Genomic DNA, 14787 nt, shown 5'->3' with positions numbered 1-14787 from the left:
ATATATATATCTATCTATCTATCTATCTATCTATCTATCTATCTATCTATATATATATATATATATATGTATCTCTCTCTCTCTCTCTCTCTCTCTCTCTCTCTCTCTCTCTCTCTCTCTCTCTCTCTCTCTCTCTCTCTCTCTATATATATATATATATATATTTAAAAATCATTTTATTTTGAAAAGTCCTCCCGGATGAAATCATCCCGATATTTTTTTTCTCCTTACAAGGTCAGTGGTAGAGTGGTCAACTGATAAATGCGAAAGAAATACGAGGACGACACGTCACGACGGATTACGAGTAAGTAGAAAAATGTGATTACACACTCTAGTCACGGTTTGCTTGTGACGTTTGCCGTTATCCTTGTCGTGGGTGTTCCGTTAGCAGAAGGGGAATTCTCTTGGAAAGAGAAAGACATTCTCGTTCTTAGGCATCTTTTTTTTTTTTTTTTTTTTTATGAACGGAGTTGCAATGGAAAGTCGAAACGGCACCACCACGTCACTGTGCACTTGTATGGCAAGCCATTTGAGCATTTATTCCAAATCCCTGATATCAAACATAAGTGTGTTACACTAGTTCGATCTCTTTCAGCACTAGTTCGACACTCGGCCACACTAGTGACACCGAATGTCGAACTAGTTGCATACAAACTCCAACTAGTCATTCATTTTCAGCAACATGTCAACTTGTCAATCATGGATTATTCTAACATGTGAATTTGTGACCCGTGATTTCCTGCGCGAGTAAACAAGTGCGAGCTGAAATACTCACTAGTTTACTAGTGGCGGATAAAACAGTAGCTAGTTTACTAGTTAAAGCCCCTTGACGCCTTGATATCTAACTAGTGAGTGTCAAAAATGTTACTTGTTCACTGGTGATGCCCCAAATATTTACTAGTTGCACTAGTGTGACATTTAATGTCGCACTAGTTCAACTAGTGAGGTCTAAAATGTTCACTAGTAGAACTAGTGGATGCCAACCTGCTCACTAGTAAGGTAGTTGCACAAAATATAATGAGGAGGTGGGGCAGAAATGTGGCTGCAGGATTCCTATTGGATCTGCAGTTAAAATACACCAATCGGGATTCAGATTTTGTCATAATCACACCCACATCATTTGCATGTTTTACACTAGTTTACAAGTTGTCCTGAGGATTTGCAGCTAGTTCACTAGAGGATGCCCATTATTGGTTACATGTCGACGAGTGAATCCAGAAATCTAAACTAGTAAACTAGGTGCAATCGATTTGACCTTACATGTTAACTAGACGGTTTCAACATGTGAACATGTTCACAAGTCAATGTAGAGATATCCACTAGTTACACTAGTTGGGCTCATTTTCACTGTACTTGTTAACTAGTGATACACATGTTTCCTCACTAGTAAACTAGTTGGGTTCAGTGTGACACACTAGTGAGCTAGTGACACAGATTTTCATATCACTAGTTAACTAGTGGAACGTATTTTGTCTCACTTGTCAGGCTCAATGCTGAACATGTATAGACTTTGACTGAACATGTTTGACAAAACTGGGCACTAGGTGACATGTGCACACATCTAGTTTACTAGTGAAATAATCACATTTGGCTAGTTTACATGTTTGGCAGTTACAAAACTTTACAAGTTCACTAGTTGTGCACACATGTCAACTAGTAAGCAATTTTATTTGGCTAGTGCGATGTGCATGCCAGCTAGTATGCCAAAAACATGAGCTAGTGCAACAAAAATCCCTACATGTTAGATATTTGTTGCACTCGTTGTGCACAGTCGCTCACAAGTGCTGATTAACACCAACAAGTGAAAAGAAAAGCCCAACATGTAGGAAAAATGTCAAACATGTTCAGTCAAACCCTGCACAAGTTCATTTCTTGGTCTGACTAGTGATACAAAATGCCTCCCACTAGTTAACTAGTTGAATAAACACGAGAGTCTCTAGTGAACTAGTGGCTCACTCTGGACTCAACTAGTTTACTAGAAAGAAAACATGTGTTTCACTAGTCCACAAGTGAGTTTGAAATGAGACCAACTAGTGCAACTAGTGGAAATTGTTGCATTTACAGGTTAACTAGTGAACATTTTGAACCTCACTAGTCAGCTAGTAAGGTTTGGAAGATCCAACTAGTGTAACTAGTTGACATAATATGCCTGACTAGTGAGCTAGTGATCAATTTTTAAACTGACAAGTTCACTGCTAAGGCCAGAACACCTTAACTAGTGTACCCAGTGGACATTTGGCCCTTACAAGTGAGCATGTCAACTGTAACATGCGATCATTCATGTCTCAGTTGCGACTTGAACACCGACATGTTCACAAGTGGGCTGCATGCAAATGAAGCAGGCTGGACAAGAATTTTGATTGGTCAATATTCAAAGAATGAATATTCAGTCTTAAAGCTTTAACCCTTACGCGCCCGGCTCGTAATACCTTAAGAAGAAAGTACAGTAGTGATTTTATAAATATAATTCATAATTTTGATTCATCTGTCTCTCTCTCTCTCTCTCTCTCTCTCTCTCTATATATATATATATATACTTTATATATATATATATATATATATATTACAATAGAACAAATCTGAATAAAATATGTAATCAATTGCATTTTTAATACATTTTTGAATTGGTAAAGAGACTTTATGGACACCCTATATATATATATATATATATATATATATATATCCATCCATCCATCCATCCATCCATTTTCCGAACCGCTTGATCCTCACTAGGGTCGCGGGGGGTGCTGGAGCCTATCCCAGCTGTCTTCGGGCAGTAGGCGGGGGACACCCTGAATCGGTTGCCAGCCAATCGCAGGGCACACAGAGACAATCAACCATCCACACTCACAATCACACCTAGGAACAATTTCGGAGAGTTCAATCAGCCTGCCACGCATGTTTTTGGAACGTGGGAGGAAACCGGAGGACCCGGAGAAAACCCACGGAGGCCCAGGAGAACATGCAAACTCCACTCAGGAAGGCCAGAGCTGGAATTGAACCCGGTACCACGGTACCTCTGCACCGTGAGGTCGACACGCTAACCACTGGACTACTGGGCCACCCGTGTATTCATTATAAAGTCATTAAATATTACATTAAAAATACATTCATAATATGTCACTAATTTCATCGATGTGATATTACTGTATACCCAATTTTGTGGCTTACATGTTCACTAGTAAGCGTCAAAATGATCTTACTAGTGAACTAGTGGGCGTTTTGTGGCTTACATGTCAACTAGTAAGCTTCAAAATGATCTTACTAGTGAACTAGTGGGCGTTTTGTGGCTTACATGTTCACTAGTAAGCGTCAAAATGATCTTACTAGTGAACTAGTGGGCGTTTTGTGGCTTGCATGTTCACTAGTAAGCGTCAAAATGATCTTACTAGTGAACTAGTGGGCACATTTATGGCCTTACATGTTCACTAGTAAGCGTCAAAATGATCTTACTAGTGAACTAGTGGGTGTTTTGTGACTTACATGTTCACTAGTAAGCGTCAAAATGATCTTACTAGTGAACTAGTGGGCACATTTATGGCCCTACATGTTCACTAGTAAGCTTCAAAATGATCTTACTAGTGAACTAGTGGGCGTTTTGTGGCTTGCATGTTCACTAGTAAGCGTCAAAATGATCTTACTAGTGAACTAGTGGGCGTTTTGTGGCTTACATGTTCACTAGTAAGCGTCAAAATGATCTTACTAGTGAACTAGTGGGCAATATGGAATAAATACTCAAAGGGCTTGCTTGGCAAGCCCTCTGAGTATTTATTCATCCGTGATTGTATTGTAGACCAATGAGAGCACGTCCGACAGACACGTGGACTTCGGGCAGCCAATCATGATGCATTTCGAGCCAAGCCCCAACAAAAACGGAGGAGAAAACTTTCAGACGCATTGAAAGCTTTTCGGGTAAATATTACTCTTGTTGTTACACAAAATGTTGTTTTACGATTATTTTAGGCGGTAAAGTTATGGTGTAAATGTCAAATATGTGGTCAATTTATCAAGATGAAGCCTGCTTAAAAATTTGCTCCAACGATTTCGGAGATGTGTCTGACTTTGACAGCAATGGCGGCAGTTCAACGCTGACAGTCGCAGTCGGGTGCAGATTTATTTCGGCAGGACTTTCTCAAATCTGCCGTTTGCTCTGACAGTTCTCTGTCTGACAGTCACATTTTGTCTTATTACTCACAAGCTAATTGACATTTAAAAAAGAGTTAAAGTTCATGTTTGGAACATGATTTTGCTCTTACTGTTTGCTGCCTTAGTTCGTTTGAATTATTCGCTGCCTGCATTACATGAAGTACATTTTTTAATATTCACAAGACTGTAACTGTGCATTATAAATAATGTAACATTTGCACAATGTTTTACTGGATCTACAACTAAACTAAACTAGGTCCTCGTTTCTGGCAGAGTCCACAGCACCTCCTGCATCACAACCATTCTGCCGGCACACCTTCAGCAGCACGATGTTTCTAACGGGAGCTGGAGGGTGATCAGCTTCATTGAAGAACAGGAGGAGGAGAGGCACAACGTTTGTCATCTGTGATATGTTTTTAGACTTTTCTCCTCATTAAAAAAAACTGTGTATGTTTTGTTAATTTCTTGATATAGTTCTTGTATTTAAATATTTTAACAATCAAATATTTTTCAACTGTGTTTTGGATATGAATTGTATGAAATAAATCAGTGAAGCCCCAATCAAATTCTACTCCATCTAATCTGCTCGATCACACTGCTGTCAAGATGCTGTAAATAATGCCTTCATTCATGATTGTAGAAACCCCAGAACGGTAAACATGTGATTATTTTATTTTAAAATATAAGAAGCCTATGTTTTTCAATTGTGCTCATTTTCGTTGTATTGCACGACAAATATAATAGATGAGCCGGTTTGGGGACATCATCAACCAAGCTGCTGCTCCAATTGCAATGCGATGTCCTGCTCTCCTAAATTCGCATCTACACCACAAATTATAGCATCCTAACTGATTTAGCAACAACTGAAAATTCACATCATTATTTAGGGAGAATATGTTGCAGAACTGTTGCATTATATGGTGCCGTATTAATTTTATTTAGTATAGCATACATATATAAAAGTGGAAAGATACTGTAGAGCTGTACCATTACTCTTTATCTCCGTGTACATAATAAACAAACATCACCTACAGATACATTGACTGGTAAAAATTGCTTGATTCCTTCTGTATACTGTAGATATTACGCAAATGGCGGTAAATAATTGTGAAAGCTCAGAATCAGGTTTTAAAGGGTTAATTTTTTGCTGGGTGGTGCTCTTATCGTGGAGCCAATAGGAGGTGTTCACTTCTGGCACTGTCCTGCCTCCTGATTGGCATTTAGTGTAACTAGTGTGACCAGTGAGCCATTAGTGTTTCACATGTTGTACAAGTGAACATTTTGCCATCACTAATTAACTAGTTAAATCAAACGACCATTTAACTAGTTGACTAGTGAGTAGGGTGACATCCACTAGTGCGACATTTTGACTTCACTAGTCGAACTAGTGAAGTCAAAATGTCGCACTAGTGGAACTAGTGGATATTTGGGGCATCACTGGTGAGCAAGTAACATTTTTGGACTCACTAGTTGGATATCAAGGCTTTAACGGTCTTAAACTAGTGCACTATCAATGTTTTATCCTCCACTAGTTAACTAGTGGATATTTCAGCTCCCACTAGTTAACTAGTGCAGGAAATCATAGGCCACTAGTTAACATGTTAGAACAATCCACGTTTCACTAGTTAACATGTTAACACTTTTTAAACCTTACTAGTAAACTAGTAAGACTTTGAACCTCACTAGTTTGGTCTAGTGGGCCACTAGGGCATAAAAAAGCTGACTAGCTGGGAAGTTCCCTCTGTTTGTGTGCTTCCAGGTGTCACTAGTTAGAATTTTGTCAGCACTAGTTGGACAAAAGTGGCACTAGTTGCCAAAAATGAGTGGCTAGTGAGGATTTCTGTGCAACTAGTTCGACATTCGGTGTCACTAGTGTGGCCGAGTGTCGAACTAGTGCTGAAAGAGATCGAACTAGTGTAACACACTTATGTTTGATATCAGGGATTTGGAATAAATGCTCAAATGGCTTGCCATACACTTGCGTACCGGCTTTTTAAACAGTTTGACAAGTGAACACTTGTTATTCTCGCGGCTTCGTAAAGTTTTTCTGGGATTGTGTGTTTTGTTGTTACTGTTTCAAATACACGATCTAATAATCACGTGACTTTTACACTAAAACTGCTTGCAACTACATGACAAACACTTCAGTCGGTTGAGTCTTCATTGTCCATTGGTGTGAATGTGAGTGTGAATGGTTGTCTGTCCAGTATATGATTGACTGCCAACCAGTTCAGGATGCACCCTGCCTCTCGCCTAAATTTAGCACTCATCACTTGTGACCCGATAAGGACAACCGGTGTTGGAACTGAGTGCATAAACCATGGCACTGCTTTATTGTATATAACTGAAACAAGTTTGTGTTGTGTCCAGGAACATGTCAGCGAACCATGCCAAGCCCAACATCAGCCACTCTCAGGCAGTAGACATTGTTCAGAAATACTACAACCTGACTCCCTCTCAACTCCACTGTCTGCCAAGCTACGATGACCAGAACTTCTCTATTGCGACTGTCGATGGTGGCGAGTATGTGCTGAAGATTATGAACTCAGTGCACACAAAGGACCCGACTCTGATAGAACTGCAGACATATGCAATGAACTTTCTGCACGAAAATGGACTTCCTACGCAAACAACCCGGAAAACAACCATGGGACAAGTCATGTTTCTCGAAGGCATTGGTAGGATACACTATTAACTGACTGAGAGAGACATAGAGAGCCTGAAAAAATGGGTCATCTGGATTTAGATGCATTTTTTTAAAAGAAAATGTATATTCTACTTAAAATATTTATCTGGATCCAGATGATTTGACAAACCCATTTCCAATGAAGTTGGGGCGTTGTGTGAAACATAAATACAAACAGAATACAATGAATAGCAAATCATGTTCAACCTATATATTATATATATTGAATACACCACAAAGACAATACAGTCATATCTCAGTTTTCGACCATAATCCATTGCAGAAGGCTGTTCGAAAACTGATTTGTTCGAAAACCGAAACCACACTTTCAAAAAAAAATCTTTATGGAACACGTCTGCTCACAATGGAACGCTACACGAGGTAGTGTCACTTCCTCGTTCGTCTACCCGAGGAAACGTCACTTCCTCGTGTAAGGAAGGCGAGAGGAGTCAAGTGGCACATTCAAGTACGCTCAGTTTGGTTGAGAACCGATTTTCGGTCGTCATCCGAAGCATACAAAACTCGAAAATTTTGGTTGAAAACCGATTTGGTCGAGAACAGTGACGTTCGAAAACCGAGATTTGACTGTATATGTAATGTTCAAAGTGATCAACTTTATTTTGTTTTTAGCAAATAATGATTAACCCTATTGCTGCAACACATTCCAAAAAAGCTGGGAAAAGACAGAAAGTGGGAGGAATGATCATCAAACACCTGTTTGGAACATCCCACAGGTGCACAGATTAACTGGGAACAGGTTGGTGCCCTGATTGGGTATAAAAGCAAAGATGGGGCGAGATTCATCTCTTTGGGAACAACTGCATGAGAAAATAGTCGAACAGTTTAAGGACAATATTCCTCAACATGCAATTGCAGGTAATTTAGGGATTTCATCATCTACGGTGCATAATATCATCAAAAGTTTATTTTCCAAATACTTGGGGGATTTACATGGATAGCAGGCTTAACTGGCAGACACACGCATCAAACATCTGCCCGAGGACCCATCAGCGCCTTCACTCCTTGCGGCGTCAGAGAATATTTGGCAAAAGCAGTATTTTCTACAGAGCGACCATTGAGTCTATCCTGCGCTTTGGAATAACCAGTTGGTTTGGGAACCTAACTGTTAAGTATAAAGCTCAGATAACCAGCTTGCAGGGAAGATAATCGGGCAGCTCCCACCCTCTGCTCCCCAGGATATATATGTCCAGTCCGTTATTCAACAGGCCAACAACATTTTAGATAATCCTTCCCACGTGCTGCACTCCCAATTCAAGCTTCTAAATTCAGGAAGGAGTTGTAGGACTCCTCTGCAAACTGAATCCATAGACAAACTCATTCATGCCGCAGGCTATTAGCTTAATTAATAAACAATTAGAGGGAGGCAGACAGACAAGCAGGAGGACATGAAGGCAGCGTGAGGTGCCTGTAACGCATTGTCCTATGTATGTGGAGTATATGTTGTCCTGGACTGTATGTATTGTGCAATGTATGTAGCAGCATGGGGGCCTGTCCTCTGAGACACGTTTCTCCTACGGGAGACCATATAAAATTCAAATTCAGAATCTGGAGAAATTTCTGCATGTCAGCAGCAAGGCCGAAAACTAACATTGAATGCCCGTAACCTTCGATCCCTCAGGCGGCACTTCATCAAAAACCAACATCACTGTGTCAAGGCTATCAGTACATAGGTTCAGAGACACTTCAGAAAACCAATGTCAGTAAATACATTTTGGCACTACTTCTGTGAGTGCAATTTAAAACTCTACAATGCAAACCAAAGCCATTTATCAACAACACCCAGAACTGCTTATCTGGGCCCGAGCTTTTTGAAAAGTGGAAATATGATCAAACAAGTCCAGATTTCCAATTGTTTTCGGAAATGGTTTCCTCCGGGCCAAAGAGGAAAACCACCATCCGGACGGTTATTGACGCCAAGTTAAAAAGCCAGCATCTGTGATGGTCTGGGTTAGTGCCATTGATATGGCTGACACACAAGACACATCTGTGAAGGCACCATTAATGCTGAAAGGTACATACATGCAGGTTGTGGGCAAACATATACTGCCATCCAAAGTTTCAACAATTAGTGTCCTCAGTTCCCAAACATTTATTGAATGTTGTTAAAAGAAAAGTTAAGGCAACAAAGTGGTAACCATGTCCCAACGATACAGTCTATCCGGTGTAACATTAAACATCTTGTCTTTGTAGTGTATTCAATTAAATATAGGTTGAACATGATTTGAAAATTATTGTATTCTGTTTTTATGTTCAACACGACGTCCTAACTTCACTGGAATCGGGTTTGTATTTCATACGAAATAAAATTGAGTACATTTAACACTGCCATTTTTTTTCAGTGTAGATGGATGAATGTTTTGCTGTGATAAGGTGGATATAAAACCTCTACAGTCCAGTTTATGGTTTCCTGACTTGCTGATAGTCAGCTCTCACTCTGGTTGCATTACATCACACCTGCAGAACACAAAGTGTGTTATGCAGAGGTATTTGTTATTACAGTATAAGCTGTTTCTCTAGTTTCTCTGGATAAGTTGGTAGCTAGATCGACAGAAATTAAATTGTTGCCACAGGAATATTTCCCTGTAAACAGTTGTACACTGAAAAAAAAGAGAGAGAGAGTACTGTACTTGATTTTTGGTTGAACATGATTAAAATGGATTAAATCAACACGTATCACCATTTTTGTTGTTGTTGAGGTTTTCCCCATTTTAATCATGTTGCAATGTACATGCTCGAATGAAGTAAATCCAAAGGACGTTTTTTTCAGTGTATTAATACTGTAGTAAAACGAACGATACGAACAAAAGCAAAGAGCAGCATTTGGGAGGGAGGAGGGCAATGAATTGTAATCTAAACATGGAAAAAAAAATTAAAATGTTGGTAAGCAGCAAATCCAATGTAAATATCTTTCAGTGATATTTGTAAAAAGTAGGAAACATAATTGTTCCTATACGTTGTATATACAGTAGGCTACACAACTGTTACATTACTGTTAGATAGATCACTGTAGAGTTCAGGATATTAGGGTCTCGGGTCACAGCTCAGAAAGGACCTAAAACGGTGAACCCGTGCTGCGAATAGTGATCAGTCAAACCTGTTGATAGTCTTAGTTCTATTTCACATTGAAAGTTGAGAGAAATTATAGCAGTTAAAACAATGAAAATGTGCAAATTGAAAAGCATGGTTACTGATAATCTGAATTAGATTCTGCTCAGAGTACAAAAGAGATAGTTGCCATAGAGACATTTTGAGCATCACCGCCGCCAAATAAGGTCACTGAACACCAAGTACAAACACCTCAGGATCAAACAATGTAGTTCTAAACCACTGACAATGACACAACAGATTAAATTGCATGTCAAAAGCTGCAGCAAAGTAGGCCATCTGGACCTGACTCCAAATGAGTTGCAAATGACTTCCAAATGTCACGTTTATCCATTTATTGTTTCTTAAGGTCCCCCACACAATGTTGCTCGAAACAGAAGACAAAAGCCACACTAAGTGTTTGTTTGCTTTATTTGGCAGATTGTGGCTACGGTTTACAGAAGTACCTGGTGCGCCTGTTGACTTATTTGCCAGGAGTCCCTATTTCCGAGGTGCCTTTTTCACCACAGCTACTTTATGAAGTAGGCCGGACAGCAGCCAGAATGGACAACACCCTCAATGAGGTGAACACAATTTTATCGTCGAGCATGTGATCTCCCTTGGTTGGTTTCAGTAGTTGAAATTGTACAAGTTGACATGGGTTGCATCAAAGCAGCAGTTTTATCAGAAGCCTTTTCTTGATTTTCACTTGTAATTTGAGGATTTTAACCCATTATTATTGAATGGGTTTATAACGCGCAGTGTGGACTCCTGAAGAGGAATTTGGATAGGTACATGGATGGATGTTTTGCGATGTTTTTAAGGTGTGTACTGCAATGCTATAAAAACTTTGCAGTCCAGTTAATGGTCTACTCGCCTTGTTGATCATCAGCTCTCGCCTTCTGATTGCACGTGTTGCGTCACACCACGCCTGCGAAACACACCTTCAGAGGTATTTGTTATTTCAGTATAAGCACAGGATAAGCCACTTCCCTAGCTATTCCAATGAAGTTGGGACGATGTGTTTAACACATATAAAAATACAATGAATTGCAAATCATGTTCAACCGACATTTAATTGAATGTTTTGGTTTCAATTTTCGTAGTTTCATTGAAGTAATCGTTAATTTACGTTTTTCGGAGGCGGTCATGAATGCTCCATCGTAGCTCCATCTAGTGGATGGATTGTAAATTGCGCCTTATAATCCAGTGCATCCAATACATGAAAAAAATTACAAAATAGGCTATTCATTGAAGGTGCGCCTCATAATCCAGTGCGCCTTTTACTGCGGAAAATACGGTAATCACTAACTAATTTTATGACCGCAACGCGCAAAGAGCAAGAAGGCGGTCTTCAATTGGCTGCTCCTCAGCGGCCAGCTTTACATCATCTGCAGTTCCTTTTAAATGTACTTCACACGCGTCCATCTCCCGCAGTCTACATGCCATGTAGACCGCGATGCCTCTGTCTGTGCTGAATTTGAAGGGAATGAGTGGAGCCACTTCCATTGGATGGCAAGCAAGTCGGCTGCTTTCTTTCCCACAACGGCGCAAATGCCCCTTGCACTTGCTCCAGTCGAGGAAAATAGCAAAAGAAAGAAAACTCCACCCATTTGGGGTTCAGGGGCCGCTCCTTAAGACTTTCTATAACTCGGTGGTGGCCTCGGCCATCCATTATGGCATTGTCTGCTGGTCAGGCAGCATCTCAGCCCGGGACAGAAAGAGACTGGAGCGACTGGTCAGGAAGGCCAGTTCTGTCCTGGGCTGCTCCCTTGACACTCTGGAGGAGGTGGGCAACAGAAGGATCCTAACTAAGCTAAAAGCTATGATGGACAGTCCCTCCCACCCTCTCCAGCCTGCCCTGACAGCACCAGGTAGCTCCTTCAGCCAGAGACTGTTACACCCGCGCTGCAAGAAGGAGAGATACCGACACTCGTTCCTACCAACTGCTGTCAGGCTGCTGAATAAAAAAATAGCAACAATAATATTAATAATAATTAAATGATGTGGAAAACAACTGTAAATAGCACTGCGATTTATCCATTTTGTATTTATATTGCACTTAATTGAACGGTGTTTGTTTGTTTTTTCTTCTTCTTTCTGCCTACATTCTTGCTGCTGGAGGCTGTAAATTTCCCCAGTGTGGGACAAATAAAGGATATCTTATCTTATCTTATCTTATGAGTACAGTTAAGACTGCACTCTGCGCTAGACTTGCACTGGACATGACAATCGGGCCCTGAAAGTATAAATGTACTCTGAATACTAAGGATCATTTCTGTCACTAACATGCCAGTGTTTCGTGTGATTGAAAAGGGCTGCGCCATTTGACCCTCTCAGGGACAGCGGTAACTACAGTGGACAGCTCATCATGTTATCATCTTACAGGGTATCATCATTGGGTTTAGGGTTAAGTATAGATTATAGGGTTAAGTATAAATTAACAGCGAGTAAAATAGTTGTAGGCGGCCCGGTAGTCCAGTGGTTAGCACGTCGACTTCACAGTGCAGCGGTACCGGATTCAATTCCAGCTCCGGCCTCCCTGTGTGGAGTTTGCATGTTCTCCCCGGGCCTGCGTGGGTTTTCTCCGGGTGCTCCGGTTTCCTCCCACATTCCAAAAACATGCATGTCAGGCTGATTGGACGCTCTAAATTGTCCCTAGGTGTGAGTGTGAGCGCGCATGGTTGTTCGTCTCTGTGTGCCCTGCGATTGGCTGGCAACCGGTTCAGGGTGTCCCCCGCCTACTGCCCGAAGACAGCTGGGATAGGCTCCAGCACTCCCCGCGACCCTCGTGAGGATTAAGCAGTTCGGAAAATGGATGGATGGATAAAATAGTTGTGCTTTATAAATAAGTGTTAGGAGTGCTTTTATGAACAGGATTATCTGTGTGTATTTGTTTTGTGTTTTACAGCTAAGTTCGAAGCTCTTTGGAAGGAATCTTTGGCAATACACCCTCAGCTCTCTTGATAGCTTTGGCCATCATATTTTGTATTTCCAAACATCCTATTTCTATTGTTTTTGTCCCCAGATGGAACATCCTCAACTTAGTGTGCTGCAGAGGGAAGGATTCATATGGAGTTTGTCAAATATTCCCCTTCTGGAGAACTACATGAAAGTGCTCGAGGGACAACCTCTCCTGGGGGTTGTCATGTCTGTCCTCCATCAGTACAAAACCGCAGTGGCCCCCAAATCCACCAGTTTTCGCACCTGTAAGCGTTGTTCTGTCTGGTGAACATGTTTGTGAACGATGAGCAAAGACTGGATACAGCCTTGAATAGATAAATGAATGAAAGTCTTTTATATGGTTATTACCGGTAACCCTTTCATGCACCAATCATGACAGCCTGCAACCTGATAACTTGAAAAGCTTGTGGTTTTTTTTCCTTTCCTCAGGCCTCATTCATGGAGACTTCAATGATCTCAATTTGCTGGTGCAAGATGATGAAAGCAACGGCTACAAGATTTCTGGGATCATCGACTTTGGGGACATGAACTTTGGTTGCTATGTCTATGAGCTCGCCATCGCCATCACATACATGATGCTGGAACACCCCAACCCCATTGAAGTGGGTGGACATATCCTAGCCGGCTGGGAAAGTGTTATTCCCCTCAACACGGCGGAGAGATACTGTCTCTTTTGGTTGGTGCTGTCACGCCTGTGCCAGTCAATAGTGATGGCTCATCATTCGGTGACTTTGCAACCTGAAAATGAAGAGTATCTGATGATTTCATCCAAGAAAGGCATTCCAATTTTACACATGCTCTTTGAGATGGGAAAGGAGCAAGTGGAGAAAGTGTGGTTCCAAAGTGCTGCTCAGTTCAACGATCGAACATAAGCGAGGCAAGACATTCTTATATTGATTCAAAACAATATGTTGATGAAAATAGTTAGAAAGAATCCATTGCACAACGTCATCCTCTTGAACATAGATTTTTATTTTCCAAGCGTTATTTAGCCATATAGCATTCTTGTGCTTTCATTCATCAACTTTATAGACAAGCGGAAGTCTGATCCGATTGTTTTTCATCTCCGGTGGGAAAAAAAAATGAGACAATAAAGCTCATAAAAGGTTTGGAGAAAGTGACAAAAAGATGCGATTGGTTAAAGCCTCACTGCATAATGATAATAATGCCTCTTGAAATGGGGTGTAGTTTTAAAAAAAATTAACAACTTGCCCACACAATGCAAAACACAAATGATATGTGCTCTGTTGTTGCTTTGGAAACTATCTATATTTCTCATGTCTATCAGTGATGTGTTCCTCGAGCCGGTCCTTGGCCTCGAGGACCGAAGGGCGGTCCTTGGTCCTCGGCCTTGGCCTCGGAGTCAAGTCCTTGGTCCTTGGCCTCGGAGTCAAGTCCTTGGCCTCGGCCTTGGGTTGCCGGTTCTCGGATACAATGAGGGATTAGAGCCCCTAATCCTTCGTCCACAGTTTTGTGGTTTTTGTTATTGTAAAGTGTCCTTGGGTGTCTTGAAAGGCGCTTATAAATAAAATGTATTATGATGATTATTATTATATTTTTCAATACCAATTACTTGTTAAAGTTTGTACAATCAATGGGATCAGTTGCAATGCATACTGTATATGTGAATGATAAAAGTAAATTGCACATTTGTTGAAGTAAATGTATGGTGCTTCATGAAATGTTTTGTAAAAGATACGTTCATTAAATTTCAACATTTTCCAAATGTTCTTGTGCTTCATTATACCAAAACAAAGGTAAGACATGTTGTTTTGGTTGTTTATATCAAAGTATGGTATCATTTTAATGGTCCGGCCCACTTGACATCTACCGAGGCCGTATGTGGCCCACCATGTGAAATGAGTTTGACAGCAGTGATGTATAGT

At 40.7% G+C, this 14787-nt stretch overlaps 1 protein-coding gene across 1 annotated transcript; it reads left to right on the top strand.

Moving 5' to 3' along the window:
* Positions 1 to 214: 214 nt before the first annotated feature.
* hykk.2 (hydroxylysine kinase, tandem duplicate 2) lies at positions 215 to 14554 on the top strand. The gene is made up of 5 exons (XM_086116387.1): positions 215 to 304; positions 6517 to 6824; positions 10379 to 10521; positions 12966 to 13146; positions 13331 to 14554. Exons 2-5 carry the CDS (start codon positions 6521 to 6523, stop codon positions 13771 to 13773), a joined length of 1071 nt encoding a protein of 356 aa, XP_085972513.1. The 5' UTR covers positions 215 to 304; positions 6517 to 6520; the 3' UTR covers positions 13774 to 14554.
* The last annotated feature ends 233 nt before the right edge of the window (positions 14555 to 14787 follow it).

This window comes from Hippocampus guttulatus, chromosome 7, assembly GCF_054856545.1.
Source record: "Hippocampus guttulatus isolate MCC_2025c chromosome 7, RoL_Hgut_1.0, whole genome shotgun sequence".
In the NCBI taxonomy this organism is placed as follows: domain Eukaryota; kingdom Metazoa; phylum Chordata; class Actinopteri; order Syngnathiformes; family Syngnathidae; genus Hippocampus; species Hippocampus guttulatus.
The sequence above is the reverse complement of the archived record's forward strand: the minus strand, read 5'-3'. Positions and strand labels throughout refer to the sequence as shown.